General features: G+C 43.3%; 1 protein-coding gene across 1 annotated transcript in view; it reads right to left on the bottom strand.

The window, feature by feature from the left end:
• The window catches only part of tmem178bb (transmembrane protein 178Bb), a 68625-nt gene that overhangs the window by 30266 nt on the left and 12934 nt on the right, over positions 1-25425 (bottom strand). Inside the window, exon 2 of the mRNA XM_085375871.1 lies at positions 1131-1244. Coding sequence (XP_085231997.1) covers positions 1131-1244 — 114 coding nt within the window. The remainder of the gene's footprint in view (positions 1-1130; positions 1245-25425) is intronic.

Raw genomic sequence — 25425 nt, 5'->3', positions numbered from 1 at the left:
ACTAAATATTTATTCAGATAACATAAACAGAAAATTGCAAATTTCAAGTTTCAAGTTTTATTGTCGTGTACAGACAAACATTTATCCATAATGAAATTCTTTGGCTCCTCAGCTTTACAGGAGCATATAGAGAGTGTGCAGTTATATTGAGAAGAAAATAAGAGAACATGGCAGTGGTAGTAATAAAATAATAATAATAACAACAATAAAAAGGAGAGGAACAAGTATTAAATATTAGAGAATTTAGTTGGTATTTACAAATACATCCATGGCTTCAACCTTCAATATATTGTAGAAAGATGTGAAGGTCAAAGTTGTGAAGATGACACGTGTGGTTTTAGAGCAGAGCTTTTCTGTCACCTGACAGTTAAAGACTATTCAGACTGATGGTTTGAGTTTTTCCATTTAACTCAGCGACTTAGTTTCTGACTCTACAAGCCACCACACTGCTGTCAGAGACACTGAGGATGGTTTCTAGTATTTCAGTTAATTTTAACTTTATTTATATAGTTCCAAATCACAACAGCAATCACCTCAGCATGTTTTATATTTTAAAGAAAAGACCCTACAATAATAGACAGAACCCCCTGAAAATACCCCAGAATCAGATGACCGCTCTTTGAGCAGATTTCAATCCTTAATTATTGGATTATTGTCAAAAGTGGAAGAAATTTCTTGTTCCAAAACAAAGTGGTGAACAGATGAACGGAAGAAGTGAGCGCGCTGTGGTGGACCTCCTGCTCTGACTCAACTACAGCCATCTTTGTCCCACAGAAGTGAATTTCAGAAAAACTTAGTCAACAGCAGAACAGCAGAGAGGAGCCTGTGTTGATGAATTAAAGGAAAAATAATAATGCACTGATTGATTTAATTAAGGTTTAATTGTAGTGTAAGTTTCCTGCCTTTTTACCACCTTTTCCTTTGAATATTATTAATGGCTGAAACTGTAATTTGAAGGGAGGAAAGTCAGTAAAGTCATTATTGAGACGGAGGAATTCTGAATCTGTTCATAGATATGATATGAACATGTAACTGCATAGAGACAGAAAACAAATGTACTCAACCCAGATCATCTCTACTTAAAATGAAAGGATTTTACGTGACAGAAGGAGAAACAGCAGCAGACTTACGGAGGGCGTGCCATTCGTCCTGCCTTATTGTCTTGGTGATGTTGTAGGAGAGGTTTTTGGGTATCGTAGCTGAGGAATAGTGATACTTGATGTAGGAGCACCGAGTAATGGAACCTGCAAAGGAACAAAAGGTTTTTGTTTGTTTGTTTTTATAAACAGAATATTTACACAAACATTCACTCTAACGATACACAGACTGAACAGAAGCTTCAGTTCAGACGTGATTCAGCTGGAGAGGCTGCGTCTGCACTGGACGCACAATCAGCTTCCTGCATCAGTGGTGAAGAAACTCTTTTAACATCTCTACAAACCACAGCAGGAACACAATGGCTGCGTGAAAAATTATGTTCCTCTAAAACTATTAACTAATGAATCAGGAGAGCTTTCAGTGTGCACTCCTAACAGTACAGCGTTGGCTAGAGCATCTATCATAAAACAAGAAAGCACAAATAATTTAGAAATCTGTCAAATACTTGGTCAAAACTAAAAATTATATCATTACTTATGATGAAAATAGCAAATTAAATTCATGTTCAGGAAGGCAAGTATGTATAATAACTAAATATAATACTGTAATGCACTGCTGCAGCATTGCACATAACAAACTCCCGTGTGTGCTGTTGTTACATTTAGAGCCCAATTACTCAATAAATTGGGAAAATACAGTTTTGGAAATTCTTTTGTTACAAAAGTTAAAATACTTCATGAATATGATGAAGACATCTTTCCGTCTTTGCATTTTCTGCTTACTCCATTTACAACTATTTGATAAAGGCGATTGTTTCATCTGCTTTTTCCTAGCTTAGTGTGGCCTGTACACACATTCCTCCTGTAGCTCTGTGGCCCGGCCCACACCTGTGACTGTGATGCTGTAGGTTCATAATGAGGCTGTAACTTCCTCCGTTTCCTTTTGACACCATTGCTGCTTGTCTCTGGCAAGGCCACGTGGCTCACAAACATGACATTATTAGAGTCTTTGGAGGTTTGAATTACACAGACAAGACAATCATACCACCACATGCATTTCCTCAGTCCTGAAAACAAACACACACACACACACACACACACACACACACACACACACACACACACACACACACACACACACTGCTACACTGTGGTTTATGTGAGCGTAACATAAGGGTTAACAAACAGGTGCTCCCCAAAACCAGACAAGTAAAAGCCGACACACAGACAAAGGTGACGTTTATTGCTCTGCCTATAACACCGAAAGCATGAACTCCAGGGTGGACCGAGGCCCAAATAACAGACAAGACAAGCAAACCCAAGTCGTACCCCTAACTCTAGTTCCCACTTTCTGCTTCAATGCTATTTACAAATGGGCAAAGTTATTGGCAGCATTAATCACTATTAATCACTTAGAGGCTGAGGAAATACGCTTGGACAGGGCCAGCACTGGTTGGCCAAGAATCTCCTAGATTTTTATTTTTTTAACTTTTCTTCATCATTAATGTAATCCAGTGATATTTACCAGTATTTCCAATCACAGTGCACAGCTAAGATTAAATAAAACGCTCAAATACTACATCTCACAGAAAACATTTAATATTATCCAGAGATTATTAAAATAAACTTTAAATAAAATAATTTTTCATTTCACCTTTGTAAAGCAGAAAACAGGTAAACAGGTAAACAGGTAAATAATGTCTTGAGCTTTGTACCCAAGGAAAGTAAAGAGGGTTAGTTAAAGGGTCTTTCTCTATAATGAACAATTCAAGCTACATTAAATGCATCACAGCCAAGTATTTGGCCGACATTGTAAACATCGAGCTTGACTCTTCTGTTGCAATGATGTGTCCATGTCTTGTGTGGAAAGCACATAAACAGGTCGTACTTCCACATACGTGCCCCTACAGAGCTACTCTGGAGAACTGATGGGGCACCGTCACACAGCTCCTCCCTGCTGAAGTGCAGTCAGTTCTCTGCGGCTGTTTTTGTTTGTTTGTGCATCCATTCACTTCCACTTATCCTTTTCAGGGTCGTGGGGGGCGCTGGAGCTTATCCCAGAGGCGAAAGGCGGGGTACACCCTGGACAGGTTGCCCGCCTGTCGCGGGTCTAACACGTGGACACAGACATTTGCACTCACATTCACACTTGTGGCGAAATCCCACGCAAACACAGGGAGAACATGCAAACTCCACACAGGAAGACGCCGGCCTGGTGGTGGAATTGAACCCAGGACCTGTTTGCTGTGAGGCAACAGTGCTAACCACTGTGCTGCCTTGTTTGTTTGTTTGTTTTTTGTTGACACACTGCAAAGTGACAACATTTTGTAATTTTAGCAGAGAGCAGCTGTGATCAACTATAACAAACTACATTACAAAGATCTGCTTGGCTAAATACAAAGGAGAGCTCACTGTACTGTTTTAATGTGGAAAGGCTGTTCAGTGAGAGCATTTCACGCAGGCCTTTGCCGTGTGCACCTCATGATTAATGGGCTTATACACTGAACCACCTTTAGCATCAGTAACTTGGTGTAATAATCTTCTGTATCACATGATCATTATGGAGGAGTTATGGCCAACTTTGCTTCAGTTCACTGAGGTTTCTGTCACAGGAGTTTAAGGTCTGCACGTTGGGCCACTGCAGCAGCTAAAGTTAGCACCTGCAGGTGGCGCTATATAAATAAAACTGAATTCAGTTCAGTTCACTTGAATTCAATGCTGCCTGCTACGCAGACATCATACACGCTACACTACTGTGTGTTCTTAGTGTATAAATGTGATAACAGAGATTGCACTACTGTCAGTTTGCTCCACCAACAAACTCCCATAGAGCTGCTTGCATTATTAGACACAGTGCATATAAGGGCTATAATGTGACACCGAGCTGAAAACACAGCAACACACAAAACAAAGAGAAACTGAATAAATATGACACTGGAATAGAAGGAATAATAAAAAACAACAGTTTCTTCATTGAGATCTTTAGAAGCCGTCAAAAGTATAGAAGGCAAATAAAAATCGAGTGTTAATGTCTCCTCCTCTTCTTGGAGTTGTGCGTCCTCGCTGCCACATTCTGACACTTTTCACTGTGGACACTGTGAGGAGTTGATGTCAGTGGCATCTATGTCCTCCTGCGACCGGCTGCTAGCAGCTGTGGGGCACATATAACAAGGGCTTGACTCTTATTCATACTGTTCAGCTGGCTTCTCGTGTCGTACCTGCAGGAGGTTTTTGGCTATAGCTGGTTCCCATTTGGTGTGTAGGTTCTTGTTGCTTCTTGTATGTCTGCTAATCTGCCTTCTGGCAGCTCCACCCCTTCAGTCAGGGTCACCTTTCCTCTCTTTTCAGCTGTTTGGTCACACTTATCCAAACGGGCCCACTCATGTCCTGATGAATGACTCAATGTCTCGCTTACTTCTGACATGTACCTTGATATCATCCACGTACAGGAGGTGGCTGACGGTAACAACACTCTTGAATCGTTATCCATATCCGCTGTTAGTGATGAGCTTGTTCGGGGCAACACCAAGGCGTTCCCAGGCCAGCCAAGAGATATAATCCCTCTAGGTTGTCCTGGGTCTGCCCGGGGGCCTCCTCCCGGTGAGACATGCCTGGAATACCTCACCCATTAGGCATCCAGGAGGCATCCTTGTCCTTTCAATGTGAAGGAGCAGCGGCTCTACTCTGAGCCCCTCCCGGATGGCTGAACTTCTCACCCTCTCTAAGGGAGAGGACAGCCACCCATCGGAGGAAGCCCATTTTTGCTGCTTGTATTCGCGATTTCATTCTTTGAGTCACTACCCACAGCTCTGACCATAGGTGAGGGACGTAAATCGACCGGTATATTGACAGCTTTGCTTTTATACTCAACTCTCTCTTCACGGCGGACGGTACAGCATCGCTGCAGTCGCAGCAGCGCTCCATCATATGGTAAATATAAATGAGTCTGGTCTCTGTCCAAAACGTGTTTGGTTTCAACTGAATTTCACTGCAACTTTAAGAGCACTTGCACTATTTTCTTGATCCTTAAAAAGTCACTTAAATTCAACCATAGTTACTGATGGGGGCAGTATACCATATTTTCACGACCATAAGGCGCACTTAAAAGTCTTAGATTTTCTTCAAAAAGTACGGCGCGCCCTATAGCGCAGTGCGCCCTGTGTGTTGTAAGGAGGACGTAGTAGAGAACACCATGAGAACGCTAAAGGGTGAAGTGTGGGCGCAACCATGAAAATGGCAAAGAGACAGGCTTATGAAGCACAGTTTAAACTGAAGGCCATCAGCTACGCGGAGGAACATGGAAATCGAGCAGCAGCGAGAGAATTTAAGATTAACGAATCGATGGTTCGCAAATGGAGGAAGCTAGAAAACAAGCTCCGGCAGGTCAAGAAAACGCAGCTGAGTTTCCGCGGACGTAAGGCGAGGTGGCCCGAGTTGGAGGAAAGACTCGAGCGGTGGATCATCGAGCAAAGAACGAGCGGGAGAAGCGTTTCGACGGTCACCATTCGGCTAAAAGCAGTTTCACTTTCACTTTTTATGAAACTGTGCCATTTTTCCATCCGGACCAGGACTACGGCAGCGCAGCAACTTCCAGCGGATTATAAGGAAAAGCTGGCCATCTTCCGCTCCTACTGCAGCAAACACATCGGCGACAAAAACATCCAGCCCAGCCACATCACAAACATGGACGAGGTCCCGCTCACTTTTGACATCCCGGTGAGTCACACTGTGGAGAAGAAGGGGACCAGCACGGTAGCGATACGCACAACGGGGCACGAAAAGTCTTCTTTTACTGTTGTGCTTGGCTGCCATGCTAATGGACAGAAACTGCCGCCTATGGTGATTTTTAAGAGAAAGACTTTGCCTAAAGAGAAGTTTCCAGCAGGAATCATCATTAAGGCAAATGAGAAGGGCTGGATGGATGAGGAAATGATGAAAGAGTGGCTGAGGGAGGTGTATGTAAGGAGACCAGGTGGTTTTTTCCACGCATCACCATCGCTGTTGATCTGTGACTCTATGCGTGCCCATCTCACAGCCGATGTGAAAAAACTAGTGAAACAAAGGAACTGTGAGCTTGCTGTCATTCCGGGAGGCCTGACAAAGGAATTCCAACCGCTGGACATCGGTGTGAACCGCCCGTTCAAAGTAAGGCTGCGAGCGGCCTGGGAGCGATGGATGACCGATGGGGACCACAGTTTCACTAAGAGTGGAAGGCAGCGCCGGGCGAGTTACGCCACAATTTGCGAATAGATTGTAGATGCTTGGGCTAACATGTCTGCTGGCACTGTTGTTCGAGCTTTCGCAAAAGCCGGCATCATTTCCGAGGAGCCGCACGGCACGGAAAGTGACTCTGACAGTGAAGAAAGTGAACCTGGCATGTTTGATGGAGATTTAGCGCAGCTGTTCAATTCAGACACAGAGGATGAGGACTTCGATGGGTTTGATGATAAAAATGTGAGTACCAAACTTTGTTTTGCTCCCGCTTTATTTTTAAATACGCATACGGTACTTGTATGCGCCCTATGATTCAGTGCGCCTTATGTGTGTGTTAAATACAGTAATGGCACACATAACTGAGACTGCGCCTTTTAGTACAGTGCGTCTTATGGTCGTGAAAATACGGTATTCAAAACCTATAAGCTCTGTTTGACTTATTATTTAAATAACTTTCTCAACATGACCTGTTGGATTGTTGTGTTTCACTAACAATCTGCTTTTGCTGAATCAACATAATTACTTAAATCCGGTTAGGCAGGTTATGTTTTGAGTAATGGGGAGAAGTCCCATTAGTCGAGTCCATGTTTGAAGTGGGGGAAGGGAGGTTTGTATGAAACATTCGTCATCCTTCTGCTCTCCCCTTGGCCTGAAGCTGCCTGTGTTTCCACATTTGATTTCCTGAGAAGTGCTAACCTCTCCGGTGCTTGTCTCTGTGGACAGAAATGCTTGAGCAAGCCAAACTCCGACCCTTTGGCATATTTGTGAGCTGGCAAACACATTACATCCTTTCACTGAGGTATCCTCCTTCCAGCAGTTAGACTCAGGCACACTGCTCTCACAAACCCAAATGGATTTCTATCTCAGTCATTTTAGTTAAATTGCCCTTCAGCCTTCTGCAAACGTCTCTGAGCCAGACACCATTTCCTCTCCATTACTGATAGTGACTGGAAGTGATACTGAACGAGTGCATTTCTATACACATCCACTCATGTGAGTGCTTTTCTGTTCTCAGTCTCTGGATGTCTAAAGCTTTATTTTTGGGCTCAAAGGCCTTAGAATAAAGAAGGCCAAAGGTCAAACACCATTGCATCACATTAAAGGTTCATTGGAAGGTTATTGTTACTCACTTGAATATGATAATGAAGAGCTGTTATGTGAACATACAGTTAATAGGACTCCGGCTTGCTGCTACTTTCTGCAGGAGAGGATGGATCTTTCGTTACCTGAAATATCCTTTACACTCCTGTGTCAATCTAATGTATTCATATGTATTATTCTTTCGTACTGGAGGGGCTCGAAGCCGAGTGTGAAGCGGTGGGAATGAGAATCAGCGCCTCCAAATCTGAGGCCGTGGTCCTCAGCTGGGAAAAGGCTTTGCGTGCCCACTCCGGGTCAGGGATGAGTTCCTGCCCTGGAGTTTAAGTATCTCGGGTCTTGTTCACAAGTGAGCGGAGAAAGGAGCTGGAGACGGGTCGGTGCTGCGGCTGCAGTCCAGAGCTGAGCGTTCCTGCTTATCACGACTATTCTTCAACTTTGTTCTAAAAGGTCCTCTGCCTACTGACAAATCTGAAATATTGCATCAAAATTCTTGGAAGATCTGGCTGGGGTGGCTGTGGCTCCAGAGGTATTACAGGTCATGTACCAATCTGAAGGTTGGTGGTTTGACTGGCTGCTCCAGTCTGCATGCAAATATCCTTGGGCGAGATACTGAGTGCAGGGCGCTCTCTGATTCATCCATCAGTGTAAATGTGGGTGTGTTTCCCAGATGAGCATCAGTGTGTGGTCTGTAAGGTCTTAGATACAAATTTGTTCCTGGATTTTCTCGTTTTGGCTACAAACAATTTTAAAACAACTTTATTGTTTCATAAGCATTAAACATGATCCTAGAACAGAGCAGCTTCCTGTGCCTGATGATCTTATGTCATTTTTGAATGTAGCTTAAGCCTGAACCCGAGTTCTGTGCTTATATTTATTCCTGACTCTCAGACTTAAACACCTCAGAGTCAGGCGAAACGTTAAAAACTAAAATCATCCTTTAAACATTAATTTAGTGAAATACTGGATCTGAATGTTGTCTAGGTACATGAAAACACTGTGGTTAATGAAATCCTTCAATACATCATTGACCAATGCCTGAAAACTGCTGGGGCGTTGGTGAGACCGAAGGGCATGACCAAGCACTCGAAATGTCCGAGGTGAGTACTGAAAGCTGTCTCCCTCCCTTATCCTGACCAAATGTTAAGCATTCCTTAAATCCACCTTACTGAACATAGTAGCCCCCTGGAGAAGTTCAAAGGCGGAACACAGCTGTGGAAGAGGATACTTAATGGTGATTTTGTTTAATCCTTGAAAGTGTGTGCACAGACAGAGACTTATCATTCGTCTTCACGAAGAAAAAAACGCAGCTCAGGCAGCGATGTGGATGGATAGATTATTCCGGCTCCTAATGAGTCTGTGCTATGCCGCTCCATGGCCTCACTTTTAGGTTTGGCCAGGCTGTACAGGCGACTAGTGGGAAGTAGAGCACCAAGGAGCAGATCTATCCCACAGTGGTATCCGGTCATTAAGTGATGACGTGACGAATCCTACTTCCGGGTCTAAAGTAGTCTGCGTTTAATATGGCTTTTGTGTTGTTAACATGTTTAATGTTTTGTATTTTCTTCTATTTAATCTCAAAAAGCTCCTAAAACAGTCAGTGATCACTGTTGACCTCCCTCGGCTTTTATTACCGCTAATCATTTATTTAAGCTCAGTTTTTAAAACCTTATGATGTAACTACAGCCCAGCCCATGCAGCAGTATATGAATGACTAACCTCGTATTGTGGATGGATTATCTCAGTTGTTCTCCTGGCTGAAAGTTTGGTCCTTTTACAGCATCCTGCCATGCGATTACATTTGTTCCTGACCACCGAGAACACTCACGTTAACTTTTATCGAGTGGGAAAAAAGTTAGCTTGTTTATATTATGCTAACATAGCTGTGTCGCTAGCGGTCACGTAGCACATCATTATATACCAGCTAGCCCAACTTCAGTAACCCTACAAACGTCACTGCTGTTTAGTTTTCTGTCTTCATTTATGTTGGAAGTGATAACAGAGCTGTACGTTTGAATTTGTTTCCAAAACCCCGCAGTCAGGACATGCTATATTGTATTTAGATAGAAGCTAGCGAGCTAACTCCCTGCTAACTTCTAACTCCGTTAAATGTCATAAATTCCGTTTTCATGGATGCCTGGATGTTAAACTCAATTGTTACACCTGGTAGAGCAGAACGCTGATCATTTTATTAAAGATGAAAGACTTTAGACAGTTTTTCAAGTCTCAGTAATGCCACAGTGATCGTTTGATATATGGACCTGCAGCGGAGTTTAGGTCCAGACACGACTAGTGACGTCAGACTGAACAACCGGATAGTTCAAGCTCTGCATGGACTCATTTTTGCATGACACACTTCATCTCTCCCTCTGTCCATCCTCCCTCCTCCTGCCAGTAGGATCAGAAGGGGAAGCAGACAGCCATCCCTGATGCTGTGTTTTCCCAGTTGGGAGACACAGAGACACAGATGGGTGTTGGAGGCTTCATCACGTGAGGGGGGAGCTTGTTCATGTCAGTGGCACAATTACAACCTTTAAGGAAGTGACTCCTTCAAGGCCAACTTGAACTACCTAAACTTTCCTCACACAGAAGCTGATTAATGGATGAGTTCTGATACAGCACTCAAAGCACTTTATGCAATATTACCATTAAAATTTAGATTTTTTGGAGCCTTTATTTAACCTGACAGTGGAACTCGTAGCTAACATGGTTAGTGAGCATGTGTTTCAATGGAAAGAGAAATCTGATCTCTGAAAATGTGCCCAAGCGTGAACAGAACATGGTTTAAACCTAGGACACGGTCAATGATTGCTTTACTTAAAAAGCCAATAATCCAGCTGATTACAGACTGATTTCAATCTTCCTTCATTTCAACATTTTTCTCTAAAGAATCATTAAAAGAGAGATAGACATCATCTGTTTCACCATCTGCAGAGCAGTGGTTGATTGATTGACTGTAATCTGAATGCTACATGGACTCACAGCCAGTCTGCAAGAGACATTTACAGATATATCATTATTTCCATCACTGGTTGCTTGCAGCTACAGGTGCTTTTGACTTCAAATTCTCATCAAATGTCGATAACAACCCGTCCAAACCACACGCGCACTAAAATCAAACTAACTTGACAATACGAATTGCCCAAAAGCAGAATGGATTCTGCGGATCAAGTTCGGGCAGTGATGGCAAAACAGGGATACCTGTTAGGTCCCATGAACAATCCATCCAGTTTTTGATAACTCAGTATAAAGCTATTAGTGACAGGCAAGAGAAGATTCTTGCATCTCTTCAAGGACCGCAACCGGCTTGGTACCTGTTCCTTCCGAGCCTGCTCTGTTTTCTGCCCCCAAAAGCTCCACAACCCCAGATGTCATTTCTAGTGAGCCCCAGGAAGCTCTGTTGTTTCATGATGCTTCAACCCCAGACCCTGAGCTGTTCACTGGGGAGCAAGGTCACTGCGGAGGGTTCTTACTACAGTGCTCCCCACGCTCTTTCCCTAATCACCCCAATTACCCCAATTAGGTTAGATAATCCCTAAAATTATTTTACCTAATTGGGAGATTGAGAGGTAAGGCTTTGAGTTAGGCTGAAGCATATTTGTCCTCCTGATCAGTACAGTCCTGCTCCTATGATGAGTCTCTCTCTCTCTCTCTCTCTCACTCGCTCTCCCTTTGCAATGATAATCACTTCAAGAAGAGAGGCTGAAAGCAGCAGATCCCACAGACCACCCTGCAGTTCTCTTGCAGTTTCTGCTCCCACGTCTTCAGCTCCAGTATCAACATCCGCTCATGTCACTGCATCTTCCTCTGTACAGGCTGCTACCGAGCCTATGGAGATTGGTCGCTCTTTGCTCACTTCGCTGACCATTTCCTTGCTGTCTGTCCCAAAAGGCTCCGCCCACCATCCAGGACGTCACCCGATCCCACTCAGCCATCCCCTCCCGAGACACTCTCCAACGGTCTGCGAAGTACGTCTCATCAGATCAGATAGTTTAATCTGTCCTCGGTCCGCAGATAATCTTTCTCTCCCTGTATTTCAGAGCTCCCCACTCGAGTTACCTCAGTGTAGTTAGCACCTGTGATATTCCACGAGCTAACTCCACCTGTGCTCTTGTAAATAAAGTCAGTGTTAGGATCATTCCTATTGGTTCTGCATGTTTAGGTCCACGTTCACGTACTGGCCTTGACAGCATGCTGAAGTGCATTTAAAGTTTGCTGAACAGCATTTAGACAAGCCTGGAAAGATACTGGTCAATCCAAATGTAAACTCTTTGGATGCCACAATAAACACCATATTTGGTTTGGAGAGCAAAAGATAAAACACCATACCAACAGTGAAGTTTGGAGGCAGGAAGCTGTCATCACTAACAAATGCCTCTGTACAAAGTATTAAATACATTTCAGTAAAAGTACTATATTTGGTGTAATACTTTTCCTTGTGTCATTTCTTACACATAACTTAACTTATGGACATCTATGGTCCCATTTGTGATCGGATGTGTTGTTACCAACATCTGGTGAGAATTTACAAATATATTTTGTAAAGATGTTATTGTGTCATCTTTATTACTTATTTTACCTGGCCTGAGCGACCCAGGGTCCCTGAGCAATTATGGACATGTGTGTTTTTGGTGTGCTGTCTCTCGTTCTCCCTGCTTGCAGGTATATGTGTGTGTGTGTGTGTGTGTGTGTGTGTGTGTGTGTGTGTGTGTGTGTGTGTGTGGATGCCGGTGTTTCTGAGAGCACCTGTTTACAGCCACCTTCAGGCCTGGTGGGTGTGGCCCTGCCAGGTGGTTGGCCACACCTGAAGACCATCACACAGCTGATTAGTCGGAGGAGCTACTTAAGAGTGCGGTGGAGCGCTCTCTGACGCTGGATCATTGCGTGACTTCACGTTAGTCTCTCGGCCAGTCAGTACGGTTAGTCTGCCGCAGGGTGCTCAGACACTGAGGAGCGGGGACAAGGAACACTGACACTGGGAAGAGGACATGTCACGGGAGTTGGGAACGCACTGCGGATTTATTGTTATGTTTTCCATTCACTGTAAATAAATGCACTGGTAAGCACACAGAATCCAACATCTGGGTCCTCCTTCCTCACATCCCCATGGTTGGCCAGCGTCAACCGTGAGAGAATGATCCAGCCAAACATGGGTCTAGCGGACTCTGAGGAGAGGCTCGGGAGGGAGATGATGGACAAAGTTTACAGACTGTGTGATTTGTGGTGGGAGAAGCCCGGGGAAGGGTTGCATCGCGCCGTGGAGAGGCGGCTGCAGGAAACGCTTTTTAAATTCCCCTGGCTGGTGGACTCTCTCAACCCAGTTGTCATGGACTTCCTGCTTTCAACCCTTAACCTCCACTCTCCTACTCAGGCTGCTCACCGGCCCGGACAGCCGGTGGATTCACAGCCTGAGGAGGAGCCCGCGCTGCCCGTGGAGAAGCTCAGCGAGCCGGAGAGACCAGCAAGGCCAGCGCGTCCACGTCCGGCACGGCCAGCACGTCATGGATCATGCGCCATGTGACACTGTGGCTCACCGGAGCTGCGCCAGCTACCACTGGATTCCATGGCAGGCCGCCACAACTGTTTCGCCGCTGCTGCCGGACCCATGGCCGCCCGCTGGAGCTGCAGCACCGCCGCTATTGCGCCCTTGGCAGGCCGCCTGAAGTGTCCTGCTGCTATCACGGGACCTTTGTTATAGTTATCGGCCGCCTGAGACTGTTTTATGGGGATTTTTCCTTTTTTTGCACCGCTGCTGGATGCACGGCCTGACTTTGGGACTGTGACCTAGGAGGGTTTGTTGTTTTTGCTTTTGGTCCTGGCCCTCCGTCCAGGACCCCCTGCTGCCCACACTGGGTTGGTTGTACTGTGGTGTTTTGTTTTAGGGTCGTCGGGAGCTGACCTTTAGAGGGGGGTTGGCCTGTGTCAACCGTGACAGTACATGCTATCAACCTTTTATAATTCAAGTGCTGTAATGGCTGTATTTAAAAATATATAGTATTAATCACCCTAATTGTCATTATCACCACCTCATCTCATAGTGATTGAACAGAGTTTCAGTCCTGAATGGGTAAGTCCAGTTATAGTGACACTGGCATGGGACTTGGCATTACAACATAGAGACAGAGGGGAGTGGAAAGGTGAATTTGTCAACAATGGGTTTGGCCTCGTTTTTAACATTCAAATCAATTTTATTTCTACAGCGCCAAATCACAACAACAGTCGCCTCAAGGCGCTTTATATTGTACAGTAGATCGTACACTATAACAATCATATGAGCCCCTATGAGCAAGCGCTTTGGCGACAGTGGGAAGGAAAAACTCCCTTTTAACAGGAAGAAACCTCCAGCAGAACCAGGCTCAGGGAGGGGCGGGGCCATCTGCTGTGATTGGTTGGGGTGAGAGAAGGAAGCCAGGATAAAGACATGCTGTGGAAGAGAGACAGAGGTTAATAACAGATATGATTCAATGCAGAGAGGTCTGTTAATACATAGTGAGTGAGAAAGGTGACTGGAAAGGAAAAACTCAATGCATCATGGGAATCCCCGGCAGCCTACGTCTATTGCAGCATAACTAAGGGAGGATTCAGGGTCACCTGGTCCAGCCCTAACTATATGCTTTAGCAAAAAGGAAAGTTTGAAGCCTAATCTTGAAAGTAGAGATAGTGTCTGTCTCCTGAATCCAAACTGGAAGCTGGTTCCACAGAAGAGGGGCCTGAAAACTGAAGGCTCTGCCTCCCATTCTACTTTTAAATACTCTAGGAACAACAAGTAGGCCTGCAGAGCGAGAGCGAAGTGCTCTAATAGGGTGATATGGTACTACAAGGTCATTAAGATAAGATGGGGCCTGATTATTTAAGACCTTGTATGTGAGGAGCAGGATTTTGAATCCTGGATTTAACAGGAAGCCACTACAGTCCCTGTCAGTACATGAGGCCAGCTCTGTCACTGGGACAGTCTTGATTGGTTTCATCCTCTCTTTATGTGCTTAGCTTATTGCTCTCCATCATATTGTCCCTGCCTTGATGCAAAGTCCCATTTCCAATCAGTTGAAAGTGTGAAATTTGCATCAAATTTGCATAATGATGACAGCCTTCCTCAAGAACTGCTGCAGACTGCGCTCCCTGTCTGCCTCTTCTCTCCTTCTGTCTTTCCTGTTCCATGATTTTTTTTTGTGTGCCCGCTAAGCTCTCCGCCTCTCCGATCCTCTTTGTGCCCTGCCTATTCATACAATGAGAGAGCGGTCTGGCAGGCCTCGAGTCTAAGCTTGCTGCTATAATTAAACCTGTGGTGTCAACGTCCACCACTCCAAATCCAGGAAGCAACCAGCAGATACAGACACATAGTTACAATCACGTACCTGACACCAAAATCTGAGTGTGCTCGTGTTCCTCCTGTCAACATATGCACATGTGCATCTGTGTGCCCTCTGTGGTCTGGAACCATCAGCTTGTTATTACAAATGATATTTTTCATTTTCAACAACTTGGCTCTGTGATATAAATAAAACTGCCACACAAACCACAGTGTCTTAAATGTCATTTAATGTTGTTAGTGTCGCTCAAGGTCAAACAAAAGTGAGAGACAAGAATGCTTCTTGCTTACATGGATGGTAAACGGTAAACAGACTGGTTCAGGTAGTACTTTTCTACTCTGAGCACTCAAAGCTATCATTCACACACATCCATAGTCCGATGGATGCATCCTCGGGCTTCGTATTGCCCGAGGATGTTTGGCATTGTAACAACCCTTATTATGGCATAGCACCACTAGGGGGCGTGTCCCATTATTGTAGCAGTTGAAGAGTCTCCTAATGCAGCTGCAGCCATTACAGCAGAGCATGCTGCTCTCCGTGCATCTGTTTAGAGAAACTGTACCATTGCAAGGGGCTGCAGCGGCGACTACCTGACCCCGCCACATGTATGTGTGACCTTGTATGATCTTGTTCTGTTAACACCAAATAAAGGTCTGTTCTTCTATTTAACTGACTGACCTCCGAGTTTTCTGGCTAACACACCACATGCCTGCTGGACCTGCTAGCCGCTCCTTCCTCACCAGACCGCTGTTGCCAACTGGAGAACCACCAAATTCATGTTGATTGTATGGATGACGGCACATACAAGAACCAGATTATGTTTGTATGTAATGATAAGTCATTTAGTTATCAGACCACACTGAGTGATGGTTTCCATCAGACTATAGGAAGACCAACCTGTTTCAAAATCAAATGCTCTGTTACGAAGACACTTCTCTTTGTAACACGAATGCACTGCTGGACAGAATTATAGTGTCGGAGCAGTTTACCATATGTGCTTACTCTTTTTATATTGCATCACTTTATTTCTTGGTAACATAATGGGCCCGTGCAGTCACAGCAGGCTATCCTAGTGAGACAGCAGCTGTGGGCAGGCCCTACAGCAGGTAGATGAGTTCAGTGAGGGGGAACATTAGCATTCTTCTTGGGTCATCACTGACTATCACACAATATGAATCTTAAAATAGTGTCTTCTTACAAATTTGAGGTGTCCATGAAAATGTGATTTCTAAGAACAACTAATAGTATGTAGAGCTTTTGAAGCCAGGACCACTGACAAACTCTAATAAATGAGACTGGTGGGGGGCCGAGGGGAATTTAGTCCAGTTCAGCTGGGTTTGGATGTCTAACTGGTCTTCATAAAGTTAAACATATAGTTCACGTACATGCAACAAATACACATCTAACAGTACTGAGCTTCTCAAAAGGTAACGAGGCAAGAGGCTGCCTGGCATCAGCGTGATGGTCGGAGCCCACAGATCATCATTTCTTGCCTTTCGCTGTGATGCCGGCTGCAGTTTAAAAGGAGGGCATCTAAAATGTCACAGCAAGCTGCAGAAGGCTGTCTGCTAAACCACAGACTCACCTCAACAGGACAGCATGACACCCATGATGGACGGCATCCCTCTAAATCTCTCTGCACTGCCTCATGCTGCAATCAAACTTTAAAGGAACTCTTAATTCCCAATGCTGCTTTTTGCTGTCATGTTGTTGGAGTTTGTAGGGCCTTTACTTTTTCTTTAGAACATCTTTGATCTCAGACATTCCTGATTACAGAAGAAATTAAATATTCAGCAGACAGAACACAAAAGAATAAAATCAAGCAAAGAACCATTTAAAAATCTATTGGATAAATAATTTTTCAAAGCCTAGCATAATAAACTCAATGATAACAAAGGGTTTGTTACATTTTAGAGTTCATTCCATTTCAAAGGTACGTAGTACTTCAGATCAGCAACAAGGTTAGTGCACTCGTGGAGAATGCAGCGTAGCATACACAAGGCTGCGATGACTAAACAATAAAAACGGTAGAAGGTTACATGAAAAACATCCAAAACATCTTCATCTTACAAACTAAAATTTCACAAGATTGGCTGTAGGATGTGTTTTGATCAACCCAGACCAGAAGCATAACATACCGACGAATGTGACAGATCCTCGGTATGTTACACGCTGGGAGGCATGAGAGCGGGTTGGCATGAATCTATACATGTGTTTTACGTGTCATGTGAAAATCAACCTAACAAAGCATTGTGTATGTTAATCACTTTGGAAAACACATCTGATAGGGTTAAGGTTAGGGACGGCTGGACTACGCCTAGGGGCGTGGCAAATCTTTGGTATGTTGCACGTTGGGAATGATAATGAGCATGGAAGAGTTACTACTGCTACTACTACCAATACTAGTACTAGTAATATATGAAGTACACAGCAAATTCAAAAGTGTTAAATTTTTTGGTGTTAATAGTCTCCTTGCAAAAGTAGAGTTAATTTTACTCTAAGCAGAGTCACATTCTTTTAATGTAACTCTGAGGTGTAAAATGATAGTAGTTAAAATCGAGTGTTAAAAATGAGTGTTTCTCTGTCAAATCTGGAGGTGTTACAATGGAAACATTAACTCTTGACCTCTTAACTCTGAACTCCTACAGGGGCTATGACACCAACAGAGTAAATTCACAGACTCCGCCCCCAGCACGGCTCCAATCGAAGCTGAAGTGAAGCCGTTTCAGAACATTTTGCTCTACATATTTGAGTTGTTTGCCATGCTTGGTAAGTCATTTTTTCAAAGATTGTTTCAATTATTATTATGAGCTTTTACTTCTGTGGCTCTTTGGAGTTGAGACAAAGCTGTGTGAAAGGCATTAGCCATGTTGCTCGGTGATAGCATAATATTCTGTTTTAGCTAGCTGAAAGGTATTGTTTGCGGGCAAATACCACAGCCTTGAAAAAAAGCTTGCATGTGAATTTTCAGTCAAACTTTTGGTCAAATACACCTAAAACAATGTCTAGAATGTGAAATGTTGGTATAATGGTGCTACTTGAAGCCTGAAAACGATCGCCCATAAAAAACACGAGCAAACAGCAGTAGCAGACGTCCTGATTGGATTCTACGTTAGCATAGATCCCTCCAGAGTTTTGTGCACACGGTTTAGGTAAAAATTAAAAAGGTTGAGGTTTTACATTTAGTTCAGTATTACCTGGTGCCTGCGTCTTTGTCTTTTGGGAAAATACTTTACACAAGTAATGGCTCAAAGAGGATTCCTTTTTTTTTTTTACTGTGCTGCAATTGTTTACTGGATTATTTGTGCCATTAATTAGTGTCAACTAATTTTTATTCAATCTCCGCACAGGATATGCTTGTGAAGATGGAATATGGGGGAGAGCAGAAGTGCGTTGAAGTTCCACAAAGTGATGAATGAAGGACATGCATATTGTATTGAAGAAATAAGTGATGAGAATGCTGTTATTTGCATTTACCATGTCAGACCTTTTGATAAACAAAATTCTAATGAAAGTGAGAACATGTATACTGTTACATCTTTCAGAAAATGTTTTGAAATTGTGGTGCACAGTTCAGAATAAATGTTTTTCAAAAACCATTGCGTCTTTTTAGTAAATGTTTATTTCCAAAAGAAATTTCTAGAAGTTCAGAAAAGTAAAATTCCCGCTTTTTAGAATGAATTAGAAGATAACTCTTACGTAGTTAAACTAAAATACTCTTTGAGAGTTAATATATAAACTCTTAACACCAAGTGTTAAATTATCAACTCCAGACAGATTTGGTGTTTAACACTAAATCAGAGTTAACGTACCAACTCTCCAAAAAGAGTTAAATTAACACTCTCTGGTGTGGACCCATATAGACACTTTAATAGTGTTGAAATCAAATCCGACAGTGTTAATTTGGACATGCTGGATTTGCTGTGTACTATATGTACTATTGAATTAGAGCTGGGCGATATGAGATTTTTTCATATCACGATATGTTTTTTTCATTTCAGGCGATAACGATATCTATCACGATATAAGCCAAATAACTATATTTGTAAGATTTAAATGTGCCGTTGCTCACACTTCAGCATGCAGGCTGAACCACTAACCTTCCAGTTAGCAGATTACCTGCTCTACCTCCTGAACAGCAGCCAGTGTTACACCGGTCACTAATCAGTTCTACTGGTAATAGGCCAATTGGCCAAGTCTGTAGTAATTTTCCTAAACTCAGTGCAGCCTGCAATACTGCTGTCCACAGTATATTTTACTTAATAGACTTCAGCTCTTGGCTGTCGACCATAATATCCTATTAGAGTGATTACAACATGCTGTAGGTATTACAGGTACTGCACTGCAGTGGTTTGTATCATATCTATCTAATAGACTCCAGTTTGTGCATGTAAATGGAGAGTCCTCTTCACACACTGAGGTTAATTATGGAGTTCCACAGGGTTCAGTGCTAGGACCAATTCTGTTTACACTTCTTCATGCCCCTCTTCTATGGAACCAGCTTCCAGTTTGGATTCAGGAGACAGACACCCATCAATCCTAAAACGTTTTTTTTGTTTTGTTTTGTTTTTTAAAGCTTATAGTTAGGCCTGGAACAGTTGACCCTGAATGCTCCCGTAGGCTGGGATTCCCATGATGCACTGTTTGTTTTTCACTCATTATGTGTTTATACATGACTCTGCATTTAATCATTACTTATTATTAATTCCTGGTTCTCTACCACAGTGTGTCTTTGTCTTTGCCCCCTCACCACCAACTGCTCGCAGCAGAACATCTAGCATCACAACTTAACCCGCTGCTAATGGATGAGATCCCCCCAGAATGGCTAACTGAAAGATGGATAGTCCCAATCCCCCAAGGATTCCCAGAAGGGACCAATGTCATCCGACTGCAGGCCAATAACCTGCCTGTCGCAACCACCAAATACCTAAAGAGAGTAAGACAAGTCCTGAGGAGTCAGCTGAATGACAAGAACAATATCTGGACAATTAACACATGAACCCTGCTGGTCATCAGATACCATGATGTCATAATAATCTGTCTAACGAAGGAAACAGAAGTTACTGACATCAAAACAAGAAAGCGCTCAACCATGCATGTCGGGTTTCCTCCAAGTCGAGCATCCTGAGATTGTACACTAAGCAGAAGGAAGGAGGCCGTGAACGAGTCACTGGATAGTGTCAGAACCACTATCCAAGATGAAATAACAAAGATCCATGAGTACATTAGGAAGATGGGATCTGCTGGAGCCCCTCCAACAGGAGCCCAGTTTGGGGATGACTGCTCCCTTCACCCTCCACAACTTCTCTAGCTTCTGTCTTAGTCCTCGGTATTTCTTCAGATTCTCATGTTCCTTTTTCCTGATGTTGATGTACCTACATCTATCACTATGGTTGTAGTCATGTATATTACACACACACACACACACACACACACACACACACACACACACACACACACACACACACACACATGGTCATCAATCTGATCAATGCATTTACATTACCACTGCATTGGAACCACTGAACCAACATTTGCATGACCTATATTTATATGTGTTACTGATTATAACAAGCTGCACCTGTCCTGTCAGTAAATTACCTGCAGCTGGATATCATCTCTTAGTTGGTACCTTGCTCTAAATTGCCTGGCTCTATATTATATTTGAAAGCATGTTTCAAGCTCACTGCATCATATTAAGGTTGAAAATTAAATCATCAAGATGTCATCTAGCAGGTGGGTATTAGGATGATTTCTACAAGCTCTCCGGGTCCATATGGATGCAGAACTGAGCTGCAGAACTCTAAAGTCTACTGAAGTCGACTTAAGTCTGAAATGCATTGCTTTCATTAACTGTTTTAAAAGCATTTGATTAGCCATTAGGAACACACAAGTTTCTGCTGGTTTAGATAAATGCATAACCACCTGAATAAACAAAGACATAGAACAAAAGCAAGTATACAGTAGAATCAAATAATGGAGTGAAGATGCAAGGGAAACAAAGCGGCACGTTGCGAGCCGGTAAGAAGACTGACCGTCATGCATGTGTGTGCATGCGCATTTTCTGTATCTGCTTAGAAGATCCCAGTAATGAAAAGGGTTATCTCCACCTGTCAGCACACGGGCCTCAGCCAATTACTCACAGAGAAATGGATGTCATTCAAATGTCAGAGTCATTCCAGTGGCACGTGTTGCCTGAGCTATGTGTCAGGGTGTTAATTAAATGCATCTCACAGGCTGCGTGGATCAAACCTGAGTTAAACACAACAAAAGCAAACACCTGCTGAAATGTGCAGGTGTGCCTGAACAACGGGAATTGAGAGAATTGGTGACCAGTGATGGACATTAGACCAACTGTAAAAACTGGATGCAGCTGTTCACACTAAACCCAAACATTAACCATCTTCACTCATGCAGCCATCCCACTGGCGCCAGCTGAAGGCTGCCAAGGTCGAAGCTGACTGCAACAACAAGATTCTCCATGATAACAGGATTGTTGTCAGAACTCTATTTATGGACACAACTGTATATGTTATGATTCTCAGTGATCCGAACCTTGTCTCTCGTTTTTTTACTGACATTTCTCTTGCTATAATGAACACCAAAATACTTTTGTTTGCTGTAATAGTTTCTTGTGTCCATACTGATCCTTAATCCACAAAGCTCTTCTAATGGAAGGAGCTGAGACAGCTGGAATAAATCCAAATCTTCTGCCATTTAATTCATATCAGTCAAACCAATCTTATCTCTAGTACAAGTGTTAATTAACAATTAATTAATTGCAAATTAACAGTTTGTGCTAAATTGTGTTTTTGTGTTTCATTGGTAGAAGGATAGTTGCTACGATTAGGTAAGTATGTACTCACACTCATGGTTTTTCATCGTCACTGTACCGTGACAGCAGTGATGAAAAGTTAATATACTGTTAATACGGTGCAAGTGGTCAAACATGTATATCTATACACCACCGATCGAACGTTTGGACACACATTCTCACTTAATGGTTTTTCTTTATTTTTGCTACTTTCTACATTGTAGATACAAACTGAAGACATCAAATATATGAAGCAACAACCCTGCACTGTAAACATGTATAAGAAATTCCAGATTCATGTAAGCAACAAATGGCTATGCTAAATTAAGCTGTATTTACAAGTAAAATAATCACTTAGAAAGTTGGAAGCGTCGTTCGTGTCTGTATTGGAAGCCATGACATCTGCTTAATGAGCCTCCCTGCTCCTGAGAGTGCTGGCTATTCTCACACGGACCTCTTTCTGAAAAGCGCATTCAATGTTGATTTAAAGCTACAGATACAGAAAACCATAGGTTATACATGCAAGGTACCGAACATGAGCTGTGGGGTATTTGGGGGCTGAAATCTACATTCTGGGCACATGTGAACTAACCTTGATGATACTTAAAGTGGAGGAATATGAGGCGTTTAAAAAACTCATTATAAATGAAGCTTGATCAAACTTTCACTTCTCTTAATCTTCTCTAAGGAGCAGGCGTTTGTGTATTTGTTTAATGATTGTTGCTGATGCTCACTAATGAAGGTGCTGACACTTGTGTAGGAGCTTTAGCTGAACTCACCGCAGATTTACTTAGAAAGAGAAATAATTTTCATCTTTTTTGCAGGAGTCACCTGGCTTCTCTGCTCTGAGCAAACTGCCCAGAAAACCCCCATCCCGCCAGCAGTGACGCTGTCGTCGTGAGAACGGCATTTGTCTTTCCTCGTCTGTCGTCACCCGGAGCAGGAAGATTTGTTGTCTAACCTCCTGACGTTCAGAGAAACATTCATCCTGACCTGCTCTCATCAGCTCAGCTCAGCTCAGCCACCGGCTCAATCTGCCTGCATAACATCTGTCAAACAGTCAATGCGTGTTACCATGACAACACAAACTAGAGGGGGGGGCGTTCTTGGTTGGTACAAAGCACACGATAATGAGGCCCTTGTTTAGTCCCCCTTGTGTTAATCAGCAGTTGCAAATTAACAGTCTGTGGTTAGTGTGAGACGATGTTATGAGCAAACAGGGAGCACAAAGCTGATAACTATTGCCTTTCACTGAACACCCTGCCTGGATCCTGCTCCTGCACAATAATGCTCCCTTCATAGGACATAATTCTTGTGCTGTCCTGCAGTCCTGAGCAGTGAAAAGGACTTTCTTGTGTGGCGGGCAGCTGTGGCTACAGAGCTCCCTTCATCAGCTCTCCCTCCACACAGGCAGCAATTCTTCAGGGCAGGCAGAATAAGGGCCTGATTGATGTGGGCTCTTCCTAGAGGCCCACAGCACTCTGCTGACTTGATAAGCCATTGATTAAATGGGCAGAGGAAGATGAGGCTGGAGAGACACCGCGGGAGAGAGAGCTGCCTTCTAAAGAATGGAAATGTCCACTGATGTGAAATCAAACATGGTTTTTATGCTGAATGCTTCAGGAAGTCTAAGCAGTGCATCCCAGCTCGCTGTAAGTGCACTCTGTTTTGTGAGTTGTGTGGATTTGCTTTGCTTCTTTTATCTTGTATTTTATGTTTCAGCTGAACTGCACTGTTTCATTTGTTAGGGTGCATTTACACCACGCTGCATGCTAAAGTGCATGAGCGAGGTGGCCTAAAGATAAAAGTAACAACGTACAAAATGTAACTACTTTTTACATTGTAGACACAAACTGAAGAGATCACATATATGAATGAAGATATATGAAAGTATGTGGCAATGGAAAAACTGATAAATATTTTTTATATTTTAGATTCCTCAAAGTAGCCGCCCTTTGCTTTGTTGACAGCGCTGCAAACCCTCAGCCTTCCTCACTGAGCTTCATGATGTAGTCACCTGAAATGGTTTCACCTTATCAGGTAAATATGTTTAGAAAATTAGTTTCTTTCCTGGCACCCATTATTCTTGTTCATCTGTGGTTAAACACACACAACAAGCTCTGTATTGCTGGATGGAGCCTGTCGTGCCATGAGAACTGTCTACGCTCTGCCACACCCAGAGTCTCATCCTCCGCTCCATCTGAATTTGTCAAGTTACTCAAGTTCCGGTGGTCTATCATGACCTCGCTATGGTCTTTAGCAAAGACAGCTCTCTCCCTCCCTCCACATCGCCAATCCGGTCGTAAAGTCTGACGTCACTAGTCGTGTCTGGACCTAAACTCCGCTGCAGGTCCATATATCAAACGATCACTGTGGCATTACTGAGAGTTGAAAAACTGTCTAAAGTCTTTCATCTTTAATAAAATGATCAGCGTTCTGCTCTACCAGGTGTAACAATTGAGTTTAACATCCAGGCATCCATGAAAACGGAATTTATGACATTTAACGGAGTTAGAAGTTAGCAGGGAGTTAGCTCGCTAGCTTCTATCTAAATACAATATAGCATGTCCTGACTGCGGGGTTTTGGAAACAAATTCAAACGTACAGCTCTGCTATCACTTCCAGCATAAATGAAGACAGAAAACTAAACAGCAGTGACGTTTGTAGGGTTACTGAAGTTGGGCTAGCTGGTATATAATGATGTGCTACGTGACCGCTAGCGACACAGCTATGTTAGCATAATATAAACAAGCTAACTTTTTTCCACTCGATAAAAGTTAATGTGACTGTTCTCGGTGGTCAGGAACAAATGTAATTGCATGGCAGGATGCTGTAAAAGGACCAAACTTCAGCCAGGAGAACAACTGAGATAATCCATCCACAATACGAGGTTAGTCATTCATATACTGCTGCATGGGCTGGGCTGTAGTTACATCCTAAGGTTTTAAAAACTGAGCTTAAATAAATGATTAGCGGTAATAAAAGCCGAGGGAGGTCAACAGTGATCACTGACTGTTTTAGGAGCTTTTTGAGATTAAATAGAAGAAAATACAAAACATTAAACATGTTAACAACACAAAAGCCATATTAAACGCAGACTACTTTAGGCCCGGAAGTAGGATTCGTCACGTCATCACTTAATGACCGGATACCACTGTGGGATAGATCTGCTCCTTGGTGCTCTACTTCCCACTAGTCGCCTGTACAGCCTGGCCAAACCTAAAAGTGAGGCCATGGAGCGGCATAGCACAGACTCATTAGGAGCCGGAATAATCTATCCATCCACATCGCTGCCTGAGCTGCGTTTTTTTCTTCGTGAAGACGAATGATAAGTCTCTGTCTGTGCACACACTTTCAAGGATTAAACAAAATCACCATTAAGTATCCTCTTCCACAGCTGTGTTCCGCCTTTGAACTTCTCCAGGGGGCTACTATGTTCAGTAAGGTGGATTTAAGGAATGCTTAACATTTGGTCAGGATAAGGGAGGGAGACAGCTTTCAGTACTCACCTCGGACATTTCGAGTGCTTGGTCATGCCCTTCGGTCTCACCAACGCCCCAGCAGTTTTCAGGCATTGGTCAATGATGTATTGAAGGATTTCATTAACCACAGTGTTTTCATGTACCTAGACAACATTCAGATTTTTTCAAAGTCTTTGGAAGAACACAAGAATCATTCTTGCAGACCTGCCAGACCAATCTTGTTAGAGAACCAGATGTTCGTCTCTCATTTTTTGGGTTTATTGTGGAGCAAGGTCAGCTTCGGGCTGATCCGGCCAAGATTAAGGCCGTGGTGGAACGGCCGGAGCCCCAGACTCGGAAGCAACTGAAGGTTTCTTGGTTTCGCCAACTTCTACGGACGTTTTATTCCAGACTTTAGTGGAATTGCTCTG

The sequence above is a fragment of the Diplotaxodon limnothrissa genome, linkage group LG17, assembly GCF_057381915.1.
Source record: "Diplotaxodon limnothrissa isolate DT_005_m linkage group LG17, D_limnothrissa_male_GT1.1, whole genome shotgun sequence".
NCBI classification, from domain to species: domain Eukaryota; kingdom Metazoa; phylum Chordata; class Actinopteri; order Cichliformes; family Cichlidae; genus Diplotaxodon; species Diplotaxodon limnothrissa.
The sequence above is the reverse complement of the archived record's forward strand: the minus strand, read 5'-3'. Positions and strand labels throughout refer to the sequence as shown.